General features: G+C 50.0%; 8 protein-coding genes across 8 annotated transcripts; 5 read left to right on the forward strand and 3 right to left on the reverse strand.

Annotated features, from left to right (window-relative positions):
- Positions 1–1,072: 1,072 nt before the first annotated feature.
- TRIVIDRAFT_46616 (uncharacterized protein) lies at positions 1,073–1,609 on the forward strand (the record flags this gene model as incomplete). The annotated part of the gene is made up of 1 exon (XM_014098396.1): positions 1,073–1,609. One exon carries the CDS (start codon positions 1,073–1,075, stop codon positions 1,607–1,609), a length of 537 nt encoding a protein of 178 aa, XP_013953871.1.
- Positions 1,610–3,418: 1,809 nt separating this feature from the next.
- Positions 3,419–4,766, forward strand: TRIVIDRAFT_216542 (uncharacterized protein; the record flags this gene model as incomplete). Its single annotated transcript, XM_014098397.1, has 1 exon — positions 3,419–4,766. The coding sequence occupies one exon, from the start codon at positions 3,484–3,486 to the stop codon at positions 4,672–4,674; it is 1,191 nt and encodes a 396-aa protein (XP_013953872.1).
- A 75-nt stretch (positions 4,767–4,841) lies between these two features.
- TRIVIDRAFT_89661 (uncharacterized protein) lies at positions 4,842–6,790 on the reverse strand (the record flags this gene model as incomplete). The annotated part of the gene is made up of 9 exons (XM_014098398.1): positions 4,842–4,961; positions 5,024–5,108; positions 5,189–5,458; positions 5,517–5,613; positions 5,679–5,808; positions 5,868–5,995; positions 6,061–6,415; positions 6,477–6,632; positions 6,756–6,790. The coding sequence occupies 9 exons, from the start codon at positions 6,788–6,790 to the stop codon at positions 4,844–4,846; spliced, it is 1,374 nt and encodes a 457-aa protein (XP_013953873.1).
- A 2,050-nt stretch (positions 6,791–8,840) lies between these two features.
- On the forward strand, positions 8,841–9,467 carry TRIVIDRAFT_8929 (uncharacterized protein; the record flags this gene model as incomplete). Its single annotated transcript, XM_014098084.1, has 1 exon — positions 8,841–9,467. A coding segment is annotated over one exon (627 nt), but the record flags the coding sequence as incomplete, so codon positions are not given.
- A 2,767-nt stretch (positions 9,468–12,234) lies between these two features.
- Positions 12,235–14,240, forward strand: TRIVIDRAFT_46639 (uncharacterized protein; the record flags this gene model as incomplete). The annotated part of the gene is made up of 6 exons (XM_014098399.1): positions 12,235–12,487; positions 12,636–12,920; positions 12,992–13,592; positions 13,654–13,771; positions 13,831–14,052; positions 14,106–14,240. The coding sequence occupies 6 exons, from the start codon at positions 12,235–12,237 to the stop codon at positions 14,238–14,240; spliced, it is 1,614 nt and encodes a 537-aa protein (XP_013953874.1).
- A 454-nt stretch (positions 14,241–14,694) lies between these two features.
- On the reverse strand, positions 14,695–15,693 carry TRIVIDRAFT_46143 (uncharacterized protein; the record flags this gene model as incomplete). Its single annotated transcript, XM_014098400.1, has 2 exons — positions 14,695–15,393; positions 15,526–15,693. The coding sequence occupies 2 exons, from the start codon at positions 15,691–15,693 to the stop codon at positions 14,695–14,697; spliced, it is 867 nt and encodes a 288-aa protein (XP_013953875.1).
- A 1,026-nt stretch (positions 15,694–16,719) lies between these two features.
- Positions 16,720–19,505, reverse strand: TRIVIDRAFT_231387 (uncharacterized protein; the record flags this gene model as incomplete). Its single annotated transcript, XM_014098401.1, has 7 exons — positions 16,720–17,563; positions 17,626–17,699; positions 17,760–17,839; positions 17,906–18,044; positions 18,113–18,631; positions 18,733–19,275; positions 19,441–19,505. 7 exons carry the CDS (start codon positions 19,503–19,505, stop codon positions 16,887–16,889), a joined length of 2,097 nt encoding a protein of 698 aa, XP_013953876.1.
- A 3,331-nt stretch (positions 19,506–22,836) lies between these two features.
- TRIVIDRAFT_77012 (uncharacterized protein) lies at positions 22,837–25,556 on the forward strand (the record flags this gene model as incomplete). Its single annotated transcript, XM_014098402.1, has 8 exons — positions 22,837–22,895; positions 23,000–23,345; positions 23,412–23,572; positions 23,625–23,759; positions 23,819–23,940; positions 24,008–24,595; positions 24,651–24,755; positions 24,821–25,556. 8 exons carry the CDS (start codon positions 22,837–22,839, stop codon positions 25,228–25,230), a joined length of 1,926 nt encoding a protein of 641 aa, XP_013953877.1.
- Between the last annotated feature and the right edge of the window lie 455 nt (positions 25,557–26,011).

Below are 26,011 nucleotides of genomic sequence, written 5' to 3' on the forward strand. Positions count from 1 at the left end.
TTCGGAAGCTTTCGATGATAGAAGCTCTTCCCCCCCCAAGTTTCATGTTAGTCGTCGTTGAGGTGAGAGAGGCATTATCTAAGGCAGCGCTGGCCATGGAGTGTGTAACACGTTTTCCTTCCTGTAGCCATCCCTCAAATACAATCTCAAACCCACCCAGTTTCTTAGCTGCATAGCAGTGCATAAGGCCGTTCTTCCGCCGCCTAAGATTGCTGGGTCGGGACCATCTTCTGCCATGACGAAGCTCCTACAGTCATGTCGCCGCTGTCTGCGACTTACAGCCTACATTTCCAACAAACATTGAAAACATCCAGCTTTGCCCTCCAGTAGCAACTCCGTATAGCATTACAGGAGGGTCCAGTGAGTGCCCGCCCCCTGTCGTGCCTTGGACGACGCCGGCTGAAGTAGCCGGTACCTCAGCGCTGGCCGGGGATCGGGTTAGCATCATCGGATACCCGCGTGGGCCAGCCGAGCAGCTGGTCAATACCTAGCTCCGTCAAGTAGCACTGTGGCCTTTGGCGACTCCACTAGAAATGTTTGGCTGCAGTGGATCGGATTGGCACCCGCCTGCCAATCAATCACCCTTTCATTTTGCACTGCCTCACGCCGCAAACAAGTACATGGTACCAAGTAATGGCAGAGCCTCACACCACAAACAGGTGCATAGTACCAGGTATTGGCAAAGTTTCACACCACAAAGAAGTACATGGTACCAAGCATTGGCAGAGCAGCATCTTCATCCACATTCCTGTTTTGGCATAGCCATTCTCACGGGCACGAGGCTTGCTCCATCCTTAAAGCAGTTGGCTGTACATGCAAAATTTACTTACTGTTAGGCACAATTCATGTGCCAGTTTCAAATCATATATGCGACCTGCCTCAACCACCCCTGTCGACGCTTCATATGCCAAAACAAAGCTGGAGCTTTATTTTAATTGGCAGCAGCAGCATCTGACTTACAGCAGTCTCTCACATATCATCATTCGCATTCCTTTTTATAATAATGGATGCAGCCTTATTGATCCTCTCATCTTGATTCTGAATAAAACCTCTGAATATAACCTCTACAACAATGGATGCTGTAGGAGGTGCAGCTGGCATTTTTCACTTTTTACAACAAGGTTGCAGCCGCGTCAATCAGGTCCGTGGGTTTGAAGACGAGTTCAGAATCTACCAGCTCCACCTCCAAATGCAGCGCTTCCGTTGTGACGCCGTTTCAAGAATCATCCACAACATAGACCACAACAAGAATACTCTATCCGCAAATGCAATACTAGATAGCACGCCAGCCTCACCACAGGAGGGAGAACCGACATTGGCGGGGCTTCTCGCTGAAATCCAACATGCCCTCCATAAAGCTCAACGTGAAGCTGCGCGAATCAGGGACGATTGCGGCACGCAAGTTCCCACTACGGGATTCCTCGACAAACGAAAAACCCAAGCGGCGAAAACAATACAAGGAGTCAAATGGGCTTTCTACAAGAGGGACAACTGCATCAACTATTTGGGGGAAATTTCCTCCCTGATCCTGAACCTCGAGCATCAAGTTGATAGGGAATTGCTTGCCCTTGGGGATGCCGGCTTGATGTACATGGCAAGGCGGCGGTAATTTATATGTATAACGACGCGGGACACAATAGAACATAAGGGTTAATAGGGATTTTGGGCACAGCGTGGACGGAGTTTCTTTAATTTAAAGAACAGGAAAAGGGATTTTCTTTCGATTTTACTTTTACATAGACAGGTTGAAGTGGTTTGTTGCATCTCTCGTTAGGTACCCGTGCACATGTGCTCTCCTTGTGATTTAATGTGGCTCTGCCGCCACTCAAAGACAAGTACCTAGTACCCTGCAAAATAGCTAAACCAGCACCAGGTTTACTACATAGGTACCAAAGCAAGACGCAAATCTGGGAGGGCCGCCTACCTTATGATTGGACGCGTCAAATTATGGCTGCAGAGTCCAAGCAAATCATGTACCTGGCAGGGGTCCGCAGACAGTATATACTTCTGTGGCATGCACTGTATTTGCGACCCAGAACATTTGAAGGGATCAATTGATTGGCTGCCGAGAACCAGACGGGGCTTTCAGCGCCCGGGCGTTCTTGGCCTCTGGCGTTTAGCGAATCTGCTTGAACTAGCTTCCCAAGCTCCCTACGAGAGGTTCGGTGACCACTCGAAGTGCTTGAGCAGGCTGCAGGATATCTGGCGGCGGAACGGGCTCTGCAACTCTGCAGAACTGAAAACTGCCTTTGCTTACTGCAGGATGCCTCGTGCCGCTCCTTTTGTCTGTCTTGAGACTCGTATTCGATTTGGATTTGGACCGTGGCCATCTTTCTGCTGGAATGCCGCCTCTCCCGGGGCTGTGGCGGCTGGTGATGATTTTATCTTCGGGTACTGCACCACATACTGTCGCGGTTCCTGGCAGTCAAGTCGTGCTGCCATTCTCATAGCCTTTGTCGTTTAAAAGTGGCAGCAGGACAAGGCATCATCCTTGTGGCAATCTTCTCCCCTAGTCATCATCCCTCTAGCAATCTTCTCTCCCCAAGTTTCCATGCCCTCGCAGTCTCCTTCATGTTGTGTTTACCTCTCTGACCAGCTCGCGCTAACTGGGATGCTTGAAAAAGTTTTCTATGAGTTGTGATTTGGACTTATCTATTTCCCTTCATTTCCCTCCATTTCCCCCGTTTCCCCCCTTCCCACTCCGTCCCACTCGCGCGCCCTGCTACCTCTCGAGCAAGATTGGTCTAGGTGTTGTCGCATCATTTCGAATGCCCATATGATTCCCGCCTCCCTTTTGCTTCTCTCATCAATCCTACCCTCGTCTGCACGAGTGGTGGGGTATTTCCCCCAAGCTACGCGACTCAACGAAACAGTCGAAAGAGTCTCTGGCGCAAAGCACCTCCTAATGCACATCGTCATGTTTCTGTCCCGGCCTTGAGCTTGTAACAAGAGTGCTTGATTTGCTGGCCGCTCTACAATCAGGCCGCAATGGCACACCTTGTGAAAATTTACTCCTAATGTCGAAAGCTGGAGTGAAGTGGCGAGACAGGTGTGAGGTAGTGCCGGGTTGTTGAAAGCTTCAACAGATTGGTCTCGTTCGGGTTGTGCATTCCGGTCACTATGTCTACTATCTCTACCTCGTCAAATATTCTTTGTTCTCGACAGCATTTCCTTGATTATAGCTTACAATGCGCCTTCCCTTGCTTACCACTTGCCATGCCTACCCTAACTCGTCGTCAGACATGTCGGGTGCTTTATGGCCAGATATCTCCATGAGTTCTTCGTCATATCTCTCGGAGTTCGGGGTCAGATACAAGAAGCTCAAGGCTGGTCGGAACAGAGAGAACAAAATGAACAGTTTGGTGTGATCGGTGGCGTGAGATACCACAGATAATGCAACCTGAAATATATGTCAAGTGGCAATCCTATGTCATTAATTAAATTGGCAATACTCGAATCAAACTCCTTCTCCTTTGCTTAAAGATGAAAAATGTCGCGGTGGACTTGAGACCACTTGCATGTTTCCTCACCATCAGGCACTGGGCTAAACACACCCCACCAAAAACACCAAAAACCCGCATCTCAGAGAGTTTTTGCCACTCAACCAAATCAACCCACTCTCTTACATCAACCGCCAGAAAATCGACGACAATCATCGCCATGGCTTCTCAATCTCCTCTTCCTCCTTGGTTGCCCCCTCAACTCACTGAATCCCCCTCTCCGACGCTCCACGCTCTAACCACTTCTCTGCTGCCGCATCTCCTCAGCGCAATCTCTCAGATCGGCGCCACCCTCCGATCTTCGCACCACGTCTCCCTCGTTGGATCCGCAAATTCTTTTGGAGATGACCAGCTCAACGTCGATGTCGCTTCAGAGAATCTCATGCGCGCTGCGCTTGCCAAGTGCCCGCTCGTGGTGAGGGCTAGTAGTGAGGAGGATCCCGAAGAGAAAGAGGTTCATCAAGGAGAAGCTTCCAGCGCTGTTTCTTCGGATGAAAGGTTCTCTGTGGCTTTTGATCCTCTTGATGGCAGCTCGATCATTGCTGCTAACTGGTCTGTGGGCACAATCGTGGGAGTCTGGAAGGGCGAGACGACACTGGGGAAGAACCCAAGAGACCAGATTTGTTCCCTGTTGGGAGTTCACGGACCCCGTACTACTGTGATTGTAGCCATCAGGGAAGTAGACGCAACTGAAGGATTTGCTTCTGCTGCGGGAGTTTGCTTTGAGTTAGGACTGGATGACAACAACAAGATTGAGCTCCTCAACCCCAACATCAAGCTCTCCGCCCCCCCCTACAAGACGAGATATTTTGCTCCTGCAAACTTGCGCTTTGCGGCAGACTCGCCTTCATACAGCGCCCTTATTTCATCTTTCATCACAAAAAAGTACACGCTTCGGTATTGCGGAGGGCTTGTCCCAGATCTTGGCCACATCCTCACCAAGGGTCACGGAGTTTATGTTAACCCCGTGGCGGCAGCGAGCAAGGCCAAGTTGAGGAGATTATACGAGATTCTTCCTGTAGGTTTGGTGGTGGAGTGTGCTGGAGGCAAGGCGGTAGATGAGAATGGAAAAGATGTTTTGGCAAAGGAGGTGCAAGGGTGTGATGAGAGAGGCGGCATCGTGTTTGGAAATACAGATGAGGTTGAAGAGGTGGTGAGGGCGCTGATGGGATGAAGGATGTAATAGGGTTGTGCTTTTACGCATTGCAATCACTGGGAAATAGAAACGGGTATCATAGAATAGATAAAAGTCATCAGTAGATTAAGTCAAGTGGACAATCATTATCAACTAGCGTCTTCCGCTGGCTATTATAAAGGCAAGACTCACCAACAAACATAACACTTTATAAAATCATTTCGAATTCGGGGTCGCGGTCGTCACCGGAGCTGGCGTATTGGTCGTATTTGCCCATCTTCTTGTCTCGGTTCATCTTGGCACACCAGAGCAGATTTGCCAGTACACTATTTGCTTGCTGTCAGCTATGTTTTTAAATAGATTCATAGAAGAAGAAAAAGATACTCACGCAAACCATGCGTAGCACAACAATCCTAGAATGACGGAGTGTCCCCTCAGATAGATGGGTCCGTCCTTGTTTGGGTATACAAATGCTATAGAAGCAACCCCTGCATTAGTTGTCGAACTTTCTGACAGATAGATAAACGAATGAAGGAAAAGGATATTGACATACTGGCAACAAACCCTCCGCAATTCGCGATGGCTAATTGCAATGCCGACGTCGTCGCTCTCTTATAATGTCCGGCCGAGTTGTTTGCGTTCCATACAAGCACGCACGGCACAGAGCTGTACATTCCCATAGCCATAAGGCAAGTCATTCCGAAGCGAACACTGGCAGACTGGACGTGAGCAATTGTTGCGTAGCCGGCAATGGAGATGGGCAACATGACGAGCATCGGCACGCCGCGGAGCTTGATGCGATCAGAGATGAAGGCAATAAAGACTGTTTTAAAGCACGGTCAGAATACTGATGAGGGATATCATAAAATTTATATCCGTACCGGTAGTGGGAGTTGCTACGGCATAGGGAATGACAGTCCATAACTGGACTTTGTTGGCGTTGGTGGTAATCTTAAGATCATTGACAATCGTAGGCAGCTTCATCCAGTCAGTACAAATCTCGCATTATTATACAATACAAGTCTAAAGAGATAAATACGCACAAAAAGGCCAAAAGAGTAAACTCCTGAGAGCAGAGCGAAGTAGGCCGTCGACGTGAGCCAGATCTGAACATTAAAGATGCCGCGTCGGACCTCGGACCACTTGAACGTCTCTTCAGCTTCAAGAGCTGGACTAAAGGGCAGGGATATTAGTCTAGTCTCTTTAAATATATGAAAAATGAAGGAACATACTTGAATCGGCCTCCACTGTCGTTTGCTAGTCGTTCGGCCGCAAAGTCTCGCTCCTCTGTCGACAAAAACCCGGCGCTCGCAACGTTATTTGGTAGTGCAACAAATGCAATCAGCCCGGAGGCAACCGTCTTGTTTTAACGTCAATAATTGGCCACTGTAATGATTGTTTAACCCGCCGAAACGTCCAACTTACCAGCAAGCCCTCGATGATAAAGATCCATCTCCAGCCCTCCAACCCTCCCCTAGGCCCAATCGCGGACAATCCTCGAGCAAGAAGCCCTCCCATTGATCCTGAAAGACTTGCGGATGTATAAAATATGCCTATGCGCAATGCTAATTCGCCTCGCGTGTATATACTGGATAAGTACAGGACGATGCCCGGAAACAGGCCGCCCTCGGCGATGCCCAGCAACGCCCTCACGGCGGCGAAGCTAGCAAAGGAGCGCACGAAGCCCAAACACATAGTGATGATACCCCAAGCGACAGTTAATGAGGGCAGCCAGATACGCGGGGAGATTTTCTTGAGGACGAGGTTGCTAGGAAGCTCGCTGCGAGGTAAGAATTGATTAGCACTTGTGTCTTTGGAGGATGGAGAGATAGATGACAGACCAGGCAATATATGTGACATAGAATACAGCGAGGCCTTGCGAATACTGCTTGTCCGTGATACCCAGATCTGCCTCGAGGCCGAGGATTTTGGCGTTACCGACATTGGTCCTGTCGAGGAACGAGCAGAGCAGCAGAAGGGCCAGAATTGGCATTACTCTGCAGCATTGGTGAGCAAAATCGAAATTGACAATTGTAAACAAAAACAACAACAACAACAGCCATAACACAATGGCTACAACACCTGCCAATTCACACAACAAGTCCAATTGTAGAGCTTACCTTGTGTCCACCTTGAACAGAACCCTCTTGGTCATGGCAGCTGTCCGCTGCGGATCCTGTCCATAGCCCGCCCCATGCTCAAACTCATTCTCCTCGTGCTTCTCATTTTCAAAGTCCGCCTTGTTATCCTGCGACGCCTTCATCGTGAAATAGGCGACCAGACCGCTGGGACTATTGTCGAAGAATTGAGGAATTGGAATGGCGGGTGGAGTTGAGCCTCGACTTTCCCCAGCTTACTTTTTGCCTGCATGGATTAATTGCCCGCCCAATATTTGCCGGGGGATTAGAAGAGGAGTAAGCATACCGAGATGCATGAGACAGGTGAAGAGCTCGAATCATTTGGAGGGCGGCGATTGAGTCTCTCCGTAACCGAGCTCTGCAGTTATGCGGTTCTGCATGCCCCGCATCAACCCTGTCAATCATGTTCGGGATTGGAAAAAGGGAGCTTTTTGTCTTGGATTGCCATTTGTTGGGGAACCTTGACGATGTGTATGTTTTGGGTAACCCTCGATGCAGATCTGGGTCCCGATTAGTGATGTTTTGTTGGTTGTTCCAGGCCAACCGGTACATAAGAGTAACGAGACTGCAGCTAGAGCCAATTAGTAGTTCATTATGCCCTCAAAAGAGACTCTATTATCCATTTTTGTATATATAGACCTACTCTATCTGGCTTATATTCACTGCTTATGCAGCCGACGTAGTACTCCTACTCCAGATTCGTTCGTACCGCGATATTTTCTACATGTCCTCATAGTCCACCAAAAGGAGAAGATACAGTCTTAAAGTTAACCAACATTAACAGCCAACTATCGAAGTGATCAAAGTCAGAGACTAGCAGTCAGATAGCGCCGCACAAAGAAGTACGATGAATGTAAATTGATTGATTGACCGGCTGGCTTATCCCATGTTCGAAAACTTATTCCATGGATAATTCCCACAGTAGCACCGGGAGCTTGCGTGCAGGTACATGAGCGATATTTGAATCATCAATAAGAAACATGGCTATTGGTGGTAGAGTTGTTCGTTCCAGTCAGATCAGGATCTCGGTTTAGAGGGGACGCTCCTTTAAATACTTTAACTATACCTGATAGCTCCACGCAATTTTTAACGTACTATTCAAGATGGCCATATTTACTGTTGCGAGCTCTTGACTGGCAGCCTGCGTTATCTTAATGCTTATGTTGTTGGGCGTGTGATTGTGGTAGTGACTGCATCAATTGAGGTACGGGCAATCTTATGTCCAATATTGGCAGCTGCAATAACTTTGGACACCGAGGCTGCAAATGATAGGTCCAAAATTGCACACCAGTAAAAGGAGTTCGTATACAGATTATCCACTTGATCCAGACCTCAATTTGTCACTGGTTTGATTGCAGGTGTTCAGAGTAGTAATCGGTGTGGTTGATACATATCCTTGTCAATTTCAAGGAAATAGCCCTATCGGCGAATAACTATATATGACATGCTGCCACTAGGATATACAGCGCTTGTAACACCTGGGATACTGACGCTGGTTATTGCCGAGCTGCAAAATTAAAGATGGCTTCACTTGACATAGTTCCAGGCTGGAAATGCTATTCCAAATCTGCAACACACTTGACGAATGTATGCCGATACTGTCCCTTTTTGCCTTACTTATCATTAGTCGTTCCTAGGAATTCCGCAGTAAAAACAAGTCGCAAAGTCGTTGTGCGCCGCATCGTCTTCACCACCACCTCACATGACCAGGGCCAGCTTGATGATAAATCGCTCGAAGGCAAATCCGAGGGCAAATTGGAAGGCAAATACGACGGCTCTCAAACGTGGTTTTCCGCACGAGTGCTCGATCCTGCGGGCCGCGACCGCTTTCCAGAACAGCGTATCCATACAAATGTAGCTGCTAGTCGGGAATTCAGGACACATGTCAACTGCTGGGATCATCGCGAACCCGCTGGCCAGGGGAAGTGGCTGTCTAGTATTGAGAGCGGCGATCACATCCAGATTGTGCCAACTGCCTCCCGGGATGGATGGGTCAACTTTATTCAGGGAGCCCGCATTGACATCTGGGTGGAGGAGATTGATCAAAAGCCAGACTTGGAGCATAGCCTCTTAGGCTCACAAGATCCGTCGGTATACCGCCCATTGAGTCTGCAGAGGAAAGAAATACGGCTGGTCGTGATTGAACCTCAAGATAACGACGATGATACAATACGAGTATCGCTCCAATACCTCTCCTTGGACGAACCGGAAGGGACGCCCTTCGAGGCTTTGTCATATTGTTGGGGCAGCGTCCAAGATCTGAAGCCGATTATGATGAAGAATCCCGATGCATCCAAACCTGACTTTGAATTTCAAGTCACAAGCAATCTATTCAGCGCCCTCAAGCACCTGAGACGCCCGCACGTGTCTCGCACTTTCTGGATCGACCTGATATGCATCAACCAATCCAATATCGAAGAGCGCAACAAGCAAGTCGGTCTCATGGGGCGGATATTTGCTTTGGCGAAGCACGTCCGAGTATGGTTGGGAGAGTTTGACGAGGAAGTGGCGGCAGAATTCGCCATCATGCGTACGATCGCGCGAAAACAGCAAAATCCGGAACTGTTGGCTGATGCTTCGTTGGAGTCGTTGCCGGCCCACATGCCACGCACTCATAGCGACATTTTTTCCGACAAAGCCATCACTCCTCATGATAAAGTATTTCAGAAGCCATGGTTTTACCGTATTTGGGTTCTACAGGAAGTTTGGAGCTCCTCGCTGATATCCCCCAGCGATGAAATAGATCGTGTAACGGTCCAACATGGTCACAACGAAGTGCCGTGGAATATCATCTTACAAGCCAACATATGTCTCCGTTATTACAGATGGGAAAACGTGCAACGCATGCCGGTCGTCTGGGAAATGCTGTTCTTAGAGGAAAAATCCCCAGGCAGTTCCCAGAAAGTATATAAATCGTCGCCGCGCATACATGTAGTAAGCATGGCTATCTCGGGACTAGATATGCAAGCTACAGACCGGCGCGATAACATCTTTGCTCTGCTTGGGTTTGCAAAGGAGACTCACAACATCGAGGAGCTACCGGATCTCGTGCGACCAAATTACCATAAAAGCATTATCGATGTCTACTCTGACTTCACTCGCTGGTGGATTGAGCATCGCCGTACTCTGGGCATATTCTCTGTCTTGCATGCTCTTACGGGACGTACGTGGGTTGACATGCTCGGCTTCGGCTCTTCAGGCGACGATGAAGATGAGGATGTTAATGTCAATTCCCCTCAACTGCCATCTTGGGCCTGGTGGTACAACGGCCGCAGCATATGGGCTCTCAGCTCACTAGCCGCAGACCTAAAAGCCTTATATCAAGCATGTGGCGATAGCAAGGTGGATGTGGACTTTATGAGATGCAGACTGCCCTCTGATCCAAAGGTTCTGGCGCTCAGGGGCATCCGCATCGGCAGCGTATCCTCTATCTCGTACTACCCTGGGTCTGAAACCGCTTCGAAATATCCAAACCTTGAACGGGCGTTTAGGCATATATTTGATCCAGCAGACCTAACAGGGACGTGGAGATATGCACGTTCTCTGACGCATTTCGAACCATCCTCAGTTGAAAGGGGGTTTAGGTGGTGCATGTCCACTCACGACAAAGCACACGAAGAAATAGGCATGTCAAGTGATGACACTAGGTTCCCATGCTACGGAAAATGTTTCTTCAAGATGGAAGATGGAAATTTTGGGCTGTGCCCCGCTGGGACAAAGCTCGGCGACGTGGTGACAATTTTATACGGAGGAAGGGTCCCTTTCTTGCTTAGGCCAACGAAGGACTCGACCATGTATAAACTTGTCGGCGAATGCTACGTTGAAGGTTTGATGTATGGGGAGGCATTGCCATCCGCGGATAACATGAGGCGTGAAGAGGAGTTTCTGCTAGTATAAACACCAATCTGGCAATTATCCATTTTGGCTGAATCTCGAATCTAAAAGACTTTGGTGGTTAGTACAACTTCACTATCTTCTTGATCTCATAACTTTGAGGTCCGTTGTGATGCAACATAGGAAGTGTACTTGACCAACTGTACCTACCTACCTACGTAACCACACTACGCCACATAATGGTCCGTGCGGAAAGAGATTCTAATCTAATAAAGCCGGTCACTGATTTCGGTTCCTACTGTATACTAGTTGGGTACGATTGATGAGCACGTTGACATAATGCTCTTTGGCCAGGCTCCCAGTGACACTCCACAGGACCAACATATCGTTATCTACGACAATTTGTTCTACAATTCATGGTTCAGGGGTATCGGAGTTCTTTAAAAGCCCGAATCACTTAATCGACATCCCTGCCAATGCAAACAATCTTATTATGGTCCAACACGACAATGGCGAACTACCGTGGCGCACGATTCTATAAGCCAACCAACCACCATCTTAATATAGTAAATAGGAGAGTACTCGACATATGACAAGTACTATCTGGGGAACCCCTGTATACTGTAAGAAGCCCGGTCTACTCCTTACTAGTTTGTAGGTTGAGCACTGCCGTTCTGTGCGATATTCGATCCCATGCACACGTTAATGGATGCGGAGTTGTGCAGACCCTCAACGTGACCAGGTGAGCGCAGATGGGGAGACTTACAGTTTCTGCATGCCCCGTCATTATGCAATGCAGAAAATATACAGGCGCGTCGAGTGGCCACGGGGTCCCCAGAGTCACGGGGTCCCCAGACTTACTGAAGATGTTTCTTCGAGGAGTGGATATATGGGGCTGCATCTCGCTGGAGTACGTATTGGCGAGAAGGTGGCGAAGTTGTGCGGTGGAAAGGCGTCCAAATTACTTAGGGTTAAGGAGGACTCAGCCGAGTATGAAAATAGAGAACCATTGATGGCTATCCAACATGCAATGTGAAGACTAGTGTTTGCTACATAACACAAAGATCACAAAGATGGCATTAAGTCTTTATCGACAACCAACACACGACAACGAACCAACGACTTTGCAAACAACTTCACTCACAGCTCTACATCACAACTTCGCATCAAGATTCCACACACTTCTAAATTCCAAACCCAAAAGTAGACTCCGATAGCGTCTATCTTTATCTCCGTTCCAAATTATTCGCCTCTTTTCTACGTCATCTTCTAGTGCTCCGGTAACTCGGACCAGAAACTCCACCACATTAGCTTCCGGCTGGCCGGCCGACAAGGGGCAAATTCCCGAATAAGTTCCGTTTTAGACTTATGGCATTGCCGAGCCGAACAAGATATAAAGAAAATGCTGTCCACGGACTTTGTTGTTGGTTGTTGGATCGATGAGATCGTCTCTAATCTTGTAATTGAATCACATTCTTTCTGCTCTATTGTCCTTGTCAGTTGTTGTCAAAGCAAAGGGAGCTTTTAACCCTCATTTGCTCCCCTCACAGTATCGGAGTTTTCATCTTAATTTCTCCTACCACTGCTTATTTTAGCCTCCTGCACAATGGCGACGCTAATCCGGCCAATGCATCCGAAGCTGTGCCTTCCAAGAGCCTCAACGAGACGATCCCTCATCAACACCGTCTCAGCACAGCTCCTCCAAGCCTCAAGAACCGGCCCCTCAACAAGACGACTTCTTTCAACGACGGCGATCCGTCTGTCGCAGCCGCAGATCCGACCAAAGTCGAAGCTCTACGAAAGCGCCGATGCCGCTGTGGCTGATGTAAAAAGTGGATCGACAATTCTCAGTTCTGGATTCGGCTTGTGTGGTATTGCAGGTATGTGTGTGACTTTGTCCAAGTCCGTCCATTGAGATCATCTCGTGATTCCACGTGCCCTCTTTATGGCGAGACAAATTGATTAAGAATGGAATGACACAACGTTATGATCATGATAAGTTAACCAACTTCTCTTTTTTTGTAATAGAAACCCTCATCCAAGCATTGCACCGTCGAGGCAGCAAATCGCTGCATTCGCTCACTGCCGTATCCAACAATGCCGGTCTTGAAGGCCGTGGCGGTCTCTCTAGCCTGACTGAATCCGGACAGATCAGCAACCTGATTTTGTCGTATACTGGAGGTAACAAGGTGCTCGAGAAAGGGTACCTTGAGGGCAAGTTGGCCGTTGAGCTGTGTCCTCAGGGAACGCTTGCAGAGCGCCTGAGAGCAGCTGGAGCAGGCATTCCCGCGTTTTACACACCCACAGGAGCACGTAAGTTTATACCATGCTATGTCAATTGTAACCTTGAGTCTGCAATACTAACTCATAATTTCAATTAATAGACACCCTCCTTCAAGATGGCGAGATCCCCGTCCGCAATAACCCCAATGGCGGCGCCCCCCTGGAAAAGGGCCACCGACGAGAAACCCGCGACTTCGACGGCAAGAAGTACCTGATGGAAACGGCCCTCTCCGGCGATGTCGCCATCGTCCGCGCTTGGAAAGCTGACACGACCGGCAACTGCGTCTTCCGCCGCACAACCCGCGCATTCGGCCCGCTCATGGCCAAGGCTGCAAAGCTCACCATCGTTGAAGCCGAGAACATTGTTCCTGTTGGTGAAATCGACCCAGACGATGTTCATCTGCCTGGAATCTTCGTGGACAGAGTCGTCAAGGCGACAGTCGAGAAGCAAGTTGAGACTCTCAAGCTAAGGGAGCCGGAGGGCGAAGCAGCAGCAGCCCCGGCAAATGGCTCGGCGGAGCGCAAGAGACGCATTGCGAAGAGAGCATCCAAGGAGCTCAAGGAGGGATACTATGTCAACTTGGGCGTGGGCATTCCCACCATGGCAGCCAACTTTATCCCCCAGGAGAGGACTGTGTGGCTGCAGAGCGAGAATGGCCTGCTGGGCATGGGACCGCATCCGACGCTGGATGAAGTTGATGCGTAAGTTTTCTTCCCTTTTGGTATGAGAAATGCCATGTACTAATGGCCCATGATTGAACAGTGATCTTGTCAATGCTGGCAAGCAGACCGTCACCTATGTTGCTGGCGCTTCTACCTTTGACTCTTCCGAGTCCTTCGGTATGATCCGTGGCGGCCACGTGGATGTTTCCATCCTCGGTGTAAGTGCACACAGCTATTCTCAAGATGAACACACAGTAAAGCTAACAACCTTCCACAGGCCCTCCAAGTCAGTGCCGCCGGCGACCTCGCCAACTTCATGATCCCCGGCAAGCTCTTCAAGGGCATGGGCGGCGCAATGGACCTCGTCGCCAACCCCGAAAAAACAAAGGTCATTGTCGCAACGGAGCATCTTTGCAAGGATGGATCTTCCAAGATTGTGCAGCAGTGCAGCTTGCCACTGACTGGCGCGCGATGCGTGAGCACCATCATTACAGACTTGGTATGTTGTTCTTACGTATGAGTGATATCAAAAATTCTAACATTGCATGATAGTGCGTCTTCCAGGTAGACCGCGCGCAGGGCACCTTGAAGCTCACCGAGCTTGCCCCGGGCGTCACCGTCGACGAGGTGAGAAGCAAGACAGACGCGACCTTCACGGTAGCGGATGAGATTGCGATTATGGAGTAAGCTGTGAAATGGGAAGGAAATAAGGGAGGAAATATACCCGCAAGCACAAGCATGGAGTTTTTTTCATTTTAGATGGATCGGGGTTCGTTCTATGGATATAGGGCGCATAACTGGGACATTATAGCATTTCGACGTGAAGAGATATAAAGCTGCGAAAGCGAGAGAGATATCTAGATGTTCTTTGAGTACAAAGCATCAGCGATGATGGACAGAGGGATATAATTGCAGTTTACATATGCGATATTGTATATAGAAAAGCCACAACTGGCCGTTTGCATATGATGCTGTCAAGATTCCATTTGCTCGTCTATATATACATCAACGCATAACCTTTCATTGAACCAGCTGTTACAGCTGTTACAGCTTTACTGGACCTCTCATCTTGATTATAAATTTAATCTCTATATATACATACATCTATAGAAATGGTTACAACCACGAAAGCCAAATCTAATCACAACTTGGCTGCAAAATTGCTTCCTCCCAATCCCTCTACGATCCTGTCTACCGTCTTCAGCATCCACTCCCCTCCTTCATCCCCAGCCAACCACCTAACACCCTCCTCACTCTCACTCTCCTCCTCTCCCCCATCCTCCACTACCAAATCATCCCGAAACGATCCATCGTCGATCGCCTTTCTCAACCCAAACACGTGCGAAAGCACCTGCGGCCCGACTCCCGTCTGCGCCCTCAAGGCCGCCACCGCCACAAGACTCGTCATTACCCTCCCCACGCCCCTTCTTCCATTAGGATCGCTCAAAAGTGGCCCATAATGACAATTCAGAATCACCACAGGCAGATCCGGATGCGATGTCCCCAGCTTATCAACCAGCTTATCCTCAAACGGCGCGTAAATCGAGTCCCACAAGCCCCTGCCCCTCGTCTTGACGGCCTCGACATTGTCTGCCTTCAGTGTCCTCGAGGCTTCCGTCGTCAGTGCAGAGGTTACATCACGAGGCAGCGATGCGTGAAAGGCGTTGAGACAGTTGATGGTGCGTGGGATGCCGTTGAAGGAGATGCATTTGAGCCCGACTTCGCGGATGAACTCGGCAGTGCGCACCTGGGCTGTGGGAGACCCTCCTCGCTCGGCTGCGGCGATGCCGTGGAGGATGGAGAGCGCATCGGGTGAGTTGAGAGTGAATGATGCCGCGGCCTGTTTTTGGTCATGAGCCACTCATTCACACATTCATATCCATGAGATCTCGGGGATAAAGCACACCCTCAACCAAACACCAACACAAACAATAGCCAATAAGAAAAACAAATGAAATGAAATGAAACTCACAGATATCGCCAGCCACGCCCTCGCCCCAACGCCCCTCCCCTTCGCCTCCTTCGCAATGCCCCGAAACAAATCTCCCACAACCGCCGCCCCCTTGACGACTTTACACGGCCCAGGCCTCGCAAACGGCGCGTTAATCAACGCCTTTAATCCCGGCGACAGCTTCGACATGTTGCGTCTCCTGCGTCTCTTGTCGCCCACGGAGGTTGAAGTTGGTGTTGTTGCCGAGCGTTTCGCCGCGTCTGGTTGTGCCGCGTGGTTCTGCGATTGCGGCTCTTGGTGCATCGGCAGCTTAGTCTCTTGCTTCATAACGCAACGTCTTCTTGTTTCTTATATAAACCCTCCAGAAAATGGAAATCCCGGATTCGCCTTTCAATTCCCTCCCCGGAAAAAGGAACATGACATAACGCAAAGCCAACCAGCGGCCGGAGTAAAATGGAGGTTAAAGTCCCCCCCAAAAAATACCCACAGGCCGATCCGATTGCCGCTCCGCCGGGCCTCGGCTATTGGCTACAAGACATTCGCAGCAGAGCTTCAGTTCAGTTCAGACTCCCCAAGAGCCGAGTTCATCTCAACGTTATGCAACCTCCGTCATCCTGCGAAAATATGTATAGTGGCAGTGCACATGTTACCTTTATGACGCATGTAACACAACCTGGATTGATTAGTTAGAATAGGTAGAGCCTCTTGTAACAAGAACAACACAGTAAGAGAAAGAAGAGAGACACCTCATCAGCAATATAAACTAGTGCTTCAAAGTGCCCAACATTCACGGCAACACACTTCCGGGCCTTTTATCAAAGAAATCAACAGATAGGCGATAAGGCGGTTTCCGTTCCTTGTAAGACACCACGGCACTCAAGCGGAGCACACATCTGAGTGCCGACTCGGCCCCACGAAACTGCTACATAGTACTACTCGCATCTGAGAGCTCGGGCATCTCCCGTCAACCACGTGCAATTGCGTCGGATTCCTTGTGGAATCGTATGACTTTTCCCTACCGTAATATTCTGTCTGAAAATTCTCCGTTACTTAATCGTCATCTTACATATATATTGCGGGCCGCATTGAATCAGCTGCGACAGCCGACGTGTTTGCAACTCTCCGGTTTCCTGGTTTCTTTGCAACCATTCTTTTGCTAGCAGTCTCATAAGAGAGATGCTACAAAGTCTAACCCAACGCCTTTTTAACCATGATTCCTAACCAATAAATTCAATTCTACTGATCAATTGAAAACAATGAAAGAAAAGAAAGAAGGAAAGAAAGAAGAAAGAAAATCCCGCCCATTTCGCTAATTTCCAGACATTAAAACCAAATACCCTTCTGTTCCCATCCCTCGCCAATGCCCTAAATGCCCAGTTTTGCTAACTCGCGTTGAAAGCTGGCCAGTTCAGCCAGTCAAAGTTGTTCATGTCCTCCCACGACATGTTGCTGCCAAATGATGGCTCAAACACGTTGCCCGGCTGGTTCAGCACTTGTGCAATCTGGTCGTCCGACATGGTGGAAAACTGAACCATGTCCGGCCACAGCATCTGCTGGTCCATGAAGCTACTCGGCAGAGCTGGTGGCGTGTCTTGCATCGGTTCTGACGACGATGGCGTTGTCCGCTGTGCCTTTGGCGGTCGGTTGCTCTTGGACGGGCCTGATATCCGCAGCAGATGCCGAAGGTGTTTGCCATACAGCACGGAGAGCCCATTCCTATGTGGAGTGACTGTTCCAATCCGCTCCAACACACCAATGGCTTCTTCGATTAACCTCCTGATGCTTGGTGCAAGCCCAGAGCCGTCCGGAGCATACGCGCTGATATTCAAAGCAAAGCACGCAGCAAAGGAAATCATAATGGCCGTGTTGTTCGGCATCGACTGCAGCTGCGACTCTCCCTGTATCGCAGCCCTCATGACGTTCAGAGCAGCTGATAAACCGGCCGTTCGGAAAAAGATTCGGACCTCAACGGGTGCTGTCGGATGGTTGATGATGCGTCCGTACGTTGAGAGGCGAGTGTGAGCAACAAGGATGTCGACATATGGGGGCAGGCGACGCTCTGCGGTTCCTCAAGTAAGCAAGTGGCATTTCTTTGATTTCTTCGGCTCCCATTCAACTTACCAGGACCTAAACCAATCATCAAACCCCATTCTGCAAGCCACTGGTCGAAGAATCTTTCTATCGAGCTTTGAATCCTGTGCATCACATCACGTTAGGGGTTATGCTTATGTAAAGGAAACAAGAAAGAGGCATACGATCGAGCCACCAGTGATCCATCACTGTTGCTATTCTGAGAGCCATCACAGAGCGCTCGAACTGTATTGAAAAGGCCATCCTACGAAGAGTAAGCAAACTGGCATCGCGAAATGGTTGAAAAAAATGAGGTGTTGCATCGTCCTACCAAGTTTCGTCTCATCACAGCCATGGAGGCCACAGGCCCGTCTTGCTCATCCGCTATAGGAGACCTATGCCAGGTATCGCAGTCTTTGATATTTCGTGTAATCGGGATCATAAATGGTCTACCGCGAGCCAGGGCCATTCTAAAGAAACTCTTTGTTAAACAAGGCTCAGGTAAAGGCAGGAGGAGCAAGGGGGAGAAATCACTCACCCTCTCTCAACAACAAACAGCGAGATATAGCATCTCTCTCGTGCTCGCAGCAACAGTTGTCCTTGTTCCGACCACGGGTCTACTTCTGGAAACCCGTCGATTGCGAGGGCAATCCGCGGATCCAGACACTCACCCTTTGATACAGTCGTCGAGGACTCGAGAGCATCCATGGGCATCAGCACCTTGTGAAGAGACAAATCAAATGCAATGGTTGTCGCCATCGAAATGTACATGCAGGTTTCATCGTCCATGGTGTGATCGCCCGGGAATATCCATGGGATGTGGGTCATGAACGCCAAGACGATCTCGACCGATTTGTACTTGTCATTGACTACCTTTTGAGCCAGCATCTTGACATGGTTAAACAGCCTCTTGGAGAGGGGGCCTGCAGTAGGCATGAAAAGCGTAGACGCGGCCATGACCGTGGTAAAGAGAAACGCGGATCGGCTGCGCGTATAAACCGCCGTGTGAACTCGGGGAGACAGTCCCCACCGTGTGTGCATGAGTTTGGAATAGAAGCTGCAGAATCATGAGTTTCATCGTCTCTCTCTTTCTCTCTTTCATTCTCTCTCTCTTTCTGCACAGCACACTCTCTCCCCGGGAAGGGTAACATGTCTTACTAGTTAAACAACGACTCAGCCTCGTCCATGGTCACAAGTCCGAGATCAACAGGGTCGAGATCCTCGCCAATGTCGAGCTTCACCTTGGCCTGGGAGAAGAACTGCTGGATCTTGGTCGACTCGGGATCCTGCTTGGACGAGGACGAGTCATGCTGCCGCGGATTCTGGGGCGAGTTCCGGCTACGACGATCACTGGGATGAAAATAGGACGCGCGCGCCAGCAGCTGGAGAGGGTTCTCAGCATCGTCGATGGCCAGGCTCTCCTCGGTGCGCTGTACAAAGTCAGCCATGGACCGGTCGTTGTCGTCTTCGTCGTCGTCGACGCCACTCGAGGTCGAGCCGCCCTCCTCCTCCTGCGTGTTGCTCCGCGAGCCTTGCCTCGAAGAGTGCTCCGCCGCATCTTCACTAGCGTCTACGTCGTCCAGCAATTGTCTCAGACTGGCCACGAGGTTTCGGTCCTCGGGACCTCGCGCCTCTCCCGACTTGACGCGCTTGACGGCCTGCTGGAGCTGGTACAGGGCCTTGTCGAGCCCAACCCGCTTGCTTCACTGCCGGTCAGTTTCGCTCGTCTCTATCTGGTTGTTTGTTTGTGGGGAAGCTTGCTTCTTGATGCCCTTTTGCCGGCCGGGATGGAACTCAGGGCGGATGCACTCGCAGTTGAGGTGAATGCAGCGTCTACACTTTGCCTCGTAGGGCATCCAATCGCACTTGATCTTGCTGCGCCTGCACACCAGGCATGCGGCCTGCTTCGGACGCGGCGGCTGCTCCGTCATGGTGGTCTACAGACTCCAGGTCGTTGGCATCGCGTCGAGGCGCACTAACATCTAAGACGCTCCCTCTAGCAAAGAACTGGAAAGGTTTGGACAGACTGCTGGCTGGGATCGGGGAGCGGCAGGTTTGATAGACGGGCCATCACGGGTCATCCGATGAAGGCGGCGTATTCACAGTGCACAAATGTCTAGAACACACGTAGCCTGGTCGTGCTAACCCGCTTTGTCCTGTCCGAGCATCGTCGAGGAGTTGAGACAAGCCAGGAAGAGAAAAATCGGGATAGTCTAGCCTTACCGAATGCCGAATGCCGGTCTTCCGGAGGGCATAGTATAACGGGCACTGTTAGGATATCAAGGAATGGATGGCGCCATGGTTACATCCTCACCCTCATCAGCTTCCTTGTTGCCCTCGAGCGGTCCTTTTTGGAATAGGATTGCGTCGCAACTCAGAAGTTCTTTCGGCAGGACGGTCCAAGTGCCGAGTCCTTAGAGGCCGAGGAGCGAGGTTATCTCGACATGGCAGCCATTCAGGACGGCTAGATATGCAATTAGTCAGACGAGTATAGGAGGACCTATATTTCGGCTGGCGAGCTTTGAGGCTATTTTCTGCAGGTAATACACACAGAGCGAGACCAGGTTGCTAAATTTATCGCCGGCTCTCTTGAGCCGTGTTTTCCGTACCCGTGCTGCATACGGCAACATCTTGGTCATTCAAGCATCCCTTGCCGCTGCTTCGTACCGGCGTCCAGTCATGTTGCTCTGTGATGTGATTCAACGCGCATTGTGCATCTGAGACAGACTCCTTACTCTGGCCTCAATGCCAAAGCTAGACTCTGCTAAGCAGCTAAGCAGCTTCATGCAGCTTCATGCAGCTTCATCTCCCCTTCCGACGGGCTTTTATCCGCAACAGGCTGAGTGCCGAGCTGGATAATAAGCTCACAACTTTAACTGTGCTCCCGCGGCGATAACTTTGAAGAAGCTAAGCCCTGTCTCAATCTGTCCCCTGGCCGCGGCCGCGGCTGAGGTTGAGCCGTTTCCTATCTCCCAATCTCTTTTGACTCAGCTCGGGATTATATGCCGTAGAGGAATCTAATCTGACGGAGATGACTAAACACTTAAAGTCAGGTGACACAATCCTCGGGACCGAAACAGTTCAATGGCAGATACCTCATTCGTCTGGCGCGGGTTCCTCGGTGATATCCCCGTTGCCCCGGTTTGGTTTGTGCGGGCTAGACCGTTGGGAATCTTGATCCACGCCGTTGCAAGACTATGTAAGCTCAACCATGCGAGGGCCATGACAAGAAATTCATCTGCTGATTTGGATCAGATCAGACTACAGGTACTGGTACGAGAGAGGATAGTGCTGTAGCGCATGCGGTATTACACATTAGATTAGCTGGTAGCACAAGTGGTTCATATAATTTTCCTTGGTCGCTCGGCATGGCCGCCCACACGGGCCCTGCCCATGACAAAGACCCAATGGACAGACTAACCCGTCGAATGAGTAGCCCATACGGAGAAGATGGAGAAGCTGGAGAGACGTCGCCACATGGCGTCCAAAACCACCCGCATTACCCCATTCTGTCGCTTTCTTAAACTGCTGCCTGGGAACCAAGAGTCTGGATCCGTTCGAAGTGTTTTTTTACGGCCCACTGCTGTGTTATCCCTTCTTCCAGGTAATGTGTAATCTTGCAAAACCTCTCAACCCTCAGCCGTGTCTCACACCAAAGGGGGGGGATCTTCCCATGGCCATGTCTCTAGCCTTGCTTCTGCGTACAAGTCAGCGACAGACGGGAAACTTGGGGTTACATGTGACACCCCACAAGCGCTAGCATGGCTTGGCTTACCACGGCATCCTGCTTGATGACGAGCTATGAACATGGAAGCCAATGCGAGGGCATCACGACACCAGATCGTCGCATCCGGTTGCCGGTTCTGTCGTTGAATCGCCAAGTTGGTGCGCGCAAGGATTTGTAGCTTGTTTGTCAAATTCTAATGCTCCTTGTGGGATGCTCCTTGTGGGCACATCCCCACCCGCGGCCAACACTGAAGTTTTCGTCTGAACAGCCAACCGCCCAAGCCGAGTTGTCTAGTTGAGCAATGCTCGAGTCAAAGCTCATTTAATCGGCTTTTCGTTTGTAAGACTGAATGGGACGAGGCCCACCGGGGAACACCTGAGCCATGTAAGGGGCGGAGAGGGACATCACATCACTCCACCGCAGCAGAGAGAGAAAAGGCCTCTCCCCCGTCATATTGAGGTTGAGACCATCTCCATCCGGAGGTGTGCCGCATTAGCGATGTATACATCCATGGCAGTCAGACCGGCAATACCACCTCGCATACGTTGGCACCTGTGTGCTTAGTCAATTGAATTCATATCCTTACAAGTACATCTAGTCCCTATCGTGAGCACCGCTTACACCAGCGTCTTAGTCATGGCTTTCTAGGTTCTGTTCCAAAGCAACATTCAACCCTCGGCATCTTCCTTTCCATCTTCCAGAAACCAAACCGCTACCGTACATAGTATTGTCCACCTGCCACAAAAAACAAGCTCAACGCCTTCGTGCTCCCCTTGCCAGTTTTTATTCTGCTGCCTGGAACTAGCCTCATCTGTGCTCATGGTCTGGAGCCAAGCGCCTCCCCATTCGACGCCTCATGAGCGCCTTGCCCCTTCCTGGCGATGCTGCAACATCGAAATGCTCCGGCGGTACATGCTAGCGTCGCCGGCAGCGGAATCGGGTACTTGAGCAGGAATCGGGGGCTAACGGCAGCTGTCCAACTGCCGCCCATGGCTGCTATGATTTGGCGATGCCTCGTGTTAGAGCCTTGCGTGTCATCCAGTCGCTCGCACATCATCATGACTATTTCCTTTGTACCTGTACCGACTCCCTCCACAATGATGCGGTGCAGGGGGCCGCAGCCGAAGCCACTCTTGCCTCTCCACCGCCCGCAGCAACCCCAAGCAATCCTCTAGATCCCCCAAAACCAGCCCACAGCAACTTGCTGCGAGGAGGATCCCTCTCTGGGGCCCCTCAAATTTTGCAAATGGACCCTCGCAAGTATACGGGCAAGTACCTTTGCCATGGGGAAATGGGGAGATTTGCAATGCAATTGCTGATCCGGGTCTCGCCCGTACGACATTATATATATCGAGGCCTCGCCCATCCACCTCCGATGAAACCTTCTTCGTATGCAGGGCACAGCTTTGTTTCTACCGGTCTCTTATTAATGGGCAGCTGGCAGTAGCTCTGACTTTGATTTCAACTTTGTTTCCATCTCTTGTTTCAGTCGGTGAATCATTGGCTTTGCTGGCACACCACGTGGCTACAGCACAATGGCGGTAGACGACAAGATTGCCTCCGAGGTGCCTTACCCGGAGCACAATGAGAAGATGTAAGTCACTGGTGGCTTCACTCCGCCCTTGTGCTAGACATGCATTCTGCCATGTCTCTCGTTCACGGCCATTGAGTTTGACTAACACGCCGCTTCTCTTTTAGGGTCCGCGACTACTCTCCTGGAGATACGGGCAAGCGACTGGCCGCTCTGACAGACAACCTCGAGGGCGAGATCCGTAACCCCCTCAAGGGAATTCCTCGAGAGACCCTCTTCGCCAATGTTAGAGAGTTTCAGAGGTCCAAAGGCCTGCCCAGCGACATCCTCCCTCTTCTTGAGAAGGGTGCCCTCGTGGCACAGAACCCTGCTGGCTTTGAGAGCTTGGACATAGAAGAGGACGAGAAGCAAGCTTTGAGAGAGGAGGTTACACATCGATGGAAGCATCCATGGGCTCTGTATTATACCATTGGTCTCAGCTCCATTGCTGCTGCCATTCAGGGTTGGGATCAGGTTAGTCGCCAATGCTTGCTTGAGTGGTGATACTCGTCTTTTTTTCACTCTCTAACCCTTTCACAGACTGGCTCAAACGGTGCCAACTTGTCTTTTCCTACTGCTCTTGGCATCCCAGACAGTGCAGGCTCATCTTGCGGTCCCGATGCCAACGCTGGCGATTGCGCAAAGAATAGTTGGATCATCGGCTTCGTGAACTCTCTGCCTTACATTACCATCTGTTTGTTGTAAGTTGATCCTTATGCCTTCATGACGGATCAATTGTTAATGGATGTCTAGCGCTGGATGGATTTCCGATCCCCTGAACGACTGGATCGGCCGTCGAGGTACCATTTTCATTGGTGCAATCTTCTCTCTCCTCGCTCCCTTTGGCATGGCCGTCTCCCAAACCTGGGGACAGCTTGCTGCTTGTCGGTATGTACAAAGGTGTCAATCCGTTATTCTTGGCCAGTCACTCATATTTCCATCGCTAGTATGCTGCTCGGTATTGGTATGGGTTTGAAAGAAGTGACGGTTCCTGTCTTCTCAGCTGAGAATGCTCCCCCTGCTATTCGAGGTGGTCTCGTCATGTCTTGGCAAGTATGGACGGCATTTGGTAAGAATCATCCCGACGGACGAAAGGACTCCGATAGAAAGGACTTGATACTGATTCCAATATCTAGGTATCTTCTTGGGTACATGCGCCAACTTGGCTGTTGGTAAAGTCGGCGACATTGCCTGGCGTCTTCAGCTTGGTTCTGCCTTCATTCCCGCTGTCCCCTTGGTCATTGGTACATACTTTTGCCCCGAAAGCCCTCGATGGTATATGAAGAAGGGAAAGCACGAGAAGGCTTGGCAATCACTCTTGAGACTTCGAAACAACCCCATCCAGGCCGCCAGAGATCTCTACTATATCCAGTGTCTTTTGGATCAAGAGGAGCTTCTCGTTGAACAGGCCGGCCTCAAGGTGACCAACAACATGTTCACACGCTTCATCGAGCTCTTCACCATTCCTCGCATCAGGCGCGCCACTTGGGCATCTGGTATTGTCATGATTGCCCAACAAATGTGCGGTATCAACATCATCTCTTTCTATTCGAGCACCATCTTCAAGCAGAGCGGTATTTCCGACTACACCGCTTTGTGGGCAAGTTTCGGCTTTGGTGCCATCAACTTTTTGTTTGCTTGGCCTGCTGTGTGGACCATTGACACCTTTGGTCGACGAGCCCTTCTTCTCTTCACCTTCCCCAACATGTTCTGGACTCTTCTTGGTATGTATTATGCCACATGGAATTGCGGCGGTCTTTCGACTAACCATCTACACAGCTGCCGGTCTCTGCTACCTCATCGAGCCCGATATTACCAACAGCACTCCCAGAATTGCGACCGTCGCTACCTTTGTTTACTTGTTTGCCGCTTTCTACTCACCAGGTACGCTCATTCTCCGTCAACTAATAATCTTCGAAGCTTCATATACTTACCATTTGGGCTAATAGGAGAGGGTCCCGTCCCATTCATGTACTCTGCGGAAGTTTTCCCTCTGTCCCATCGTGAGATTGGCATGTCATGGGCTGTCGCCACCAATAACTTCTGGGCCTCTGTTCTTTCTCTCACATTCCCCCGAATGTTGACTGCCATGACCGCCACTGGAGCCTTTAGCTTCTATGCGGGCCTCAACTTGGTTGCTCTGGCTCTCATCTTCCTCTTTGTTCCCGAGACCAAGCAGAAGACGCTCGAGGAACTCGATTACGTCTTCAGTGTTTCTGATCGCCGCCACGCACAATACCAACTCACCGAGGTGCTACCGTGGTGGATCAAGAGATATGTTCTCTTCCAGAAGAATGGCCCCTGCCCCGAGCTTTACCACTATGAGAACTCAGAGGTGGCAGATAGCGGAAGCGTCTAATCACTAGATGTTAATCTTTTCGCAACGTGGAGCGATAGCTGGGGATGTGATAAAATGGAGATGATTCGAGTTATGAGATACCACTTTCTTTTTTTGTATTTTGAGGGCTCATGTGTTATGACGGTTGGAATGTGTATTATGAAGCTGTACAAATGTGGTAATTGCTATTGATGGAGATGAGAAGCTGTGTTATAATACCTGATTCATTAAGTGATGTGTGCATACAGTGAAGCTGAAATGGGCGTCGGGAATAGAGAATAGTGAGGAGGTTAACGATGGCAACCAGCCATCATTTAGCATAGCACTATGGATATATCATGTATCGGACAAGTATGCGTACCTATACATCAACCAATAATCGCAAAAACAGTATGTTTCTGCCCCTGCTATTCGTGTCAGTTAGCCATCCCGTGAAGTGTCCCTCTTTCTTTTGCTTTGCCTCCCATTCTCTGGCTAATTAGAACTGGCTTTTGGCATAGACTATCTGCAACCATTGCTCCTTAACTTTCCACTTGTATTAGCTCCCTCATTAAATCTACGAAGTATGTAAAGGAAACCTTGATGCACAAAAACACGGTGAAAGGCGAAATCGGTGTCGCCTTTCACGGTGTCCTTGTCTCACTTTCATCCAATAGTATCAGTCTCACTGTTAGATAAAAGCCTTTTATAGACGCTAGCTTCGTGTCCAGGAGGCTCGTTAGAGAGTTCAGAGTCCTCTGCCAATCTCACAGTCTTGAGCAGAGTATGGGTATCCCAGGGTGACTATAACTGCAATTGTTGG

This window comes from Trichoderma virens, assembly GCF_000170995.1.
Source record: "Trichoderma virens Gv29-8 chromosome Unknown TRIVIscaffold_83, whole genome shotgun sequence".
In the NCBI taxonomy this organism is placed as follows: Eukaryota; Fungi; Ascomycota; class Sordariomycetes; order Hypocreales; family Hypocreaceae; genus Trichoderma; species Trichoderma virens.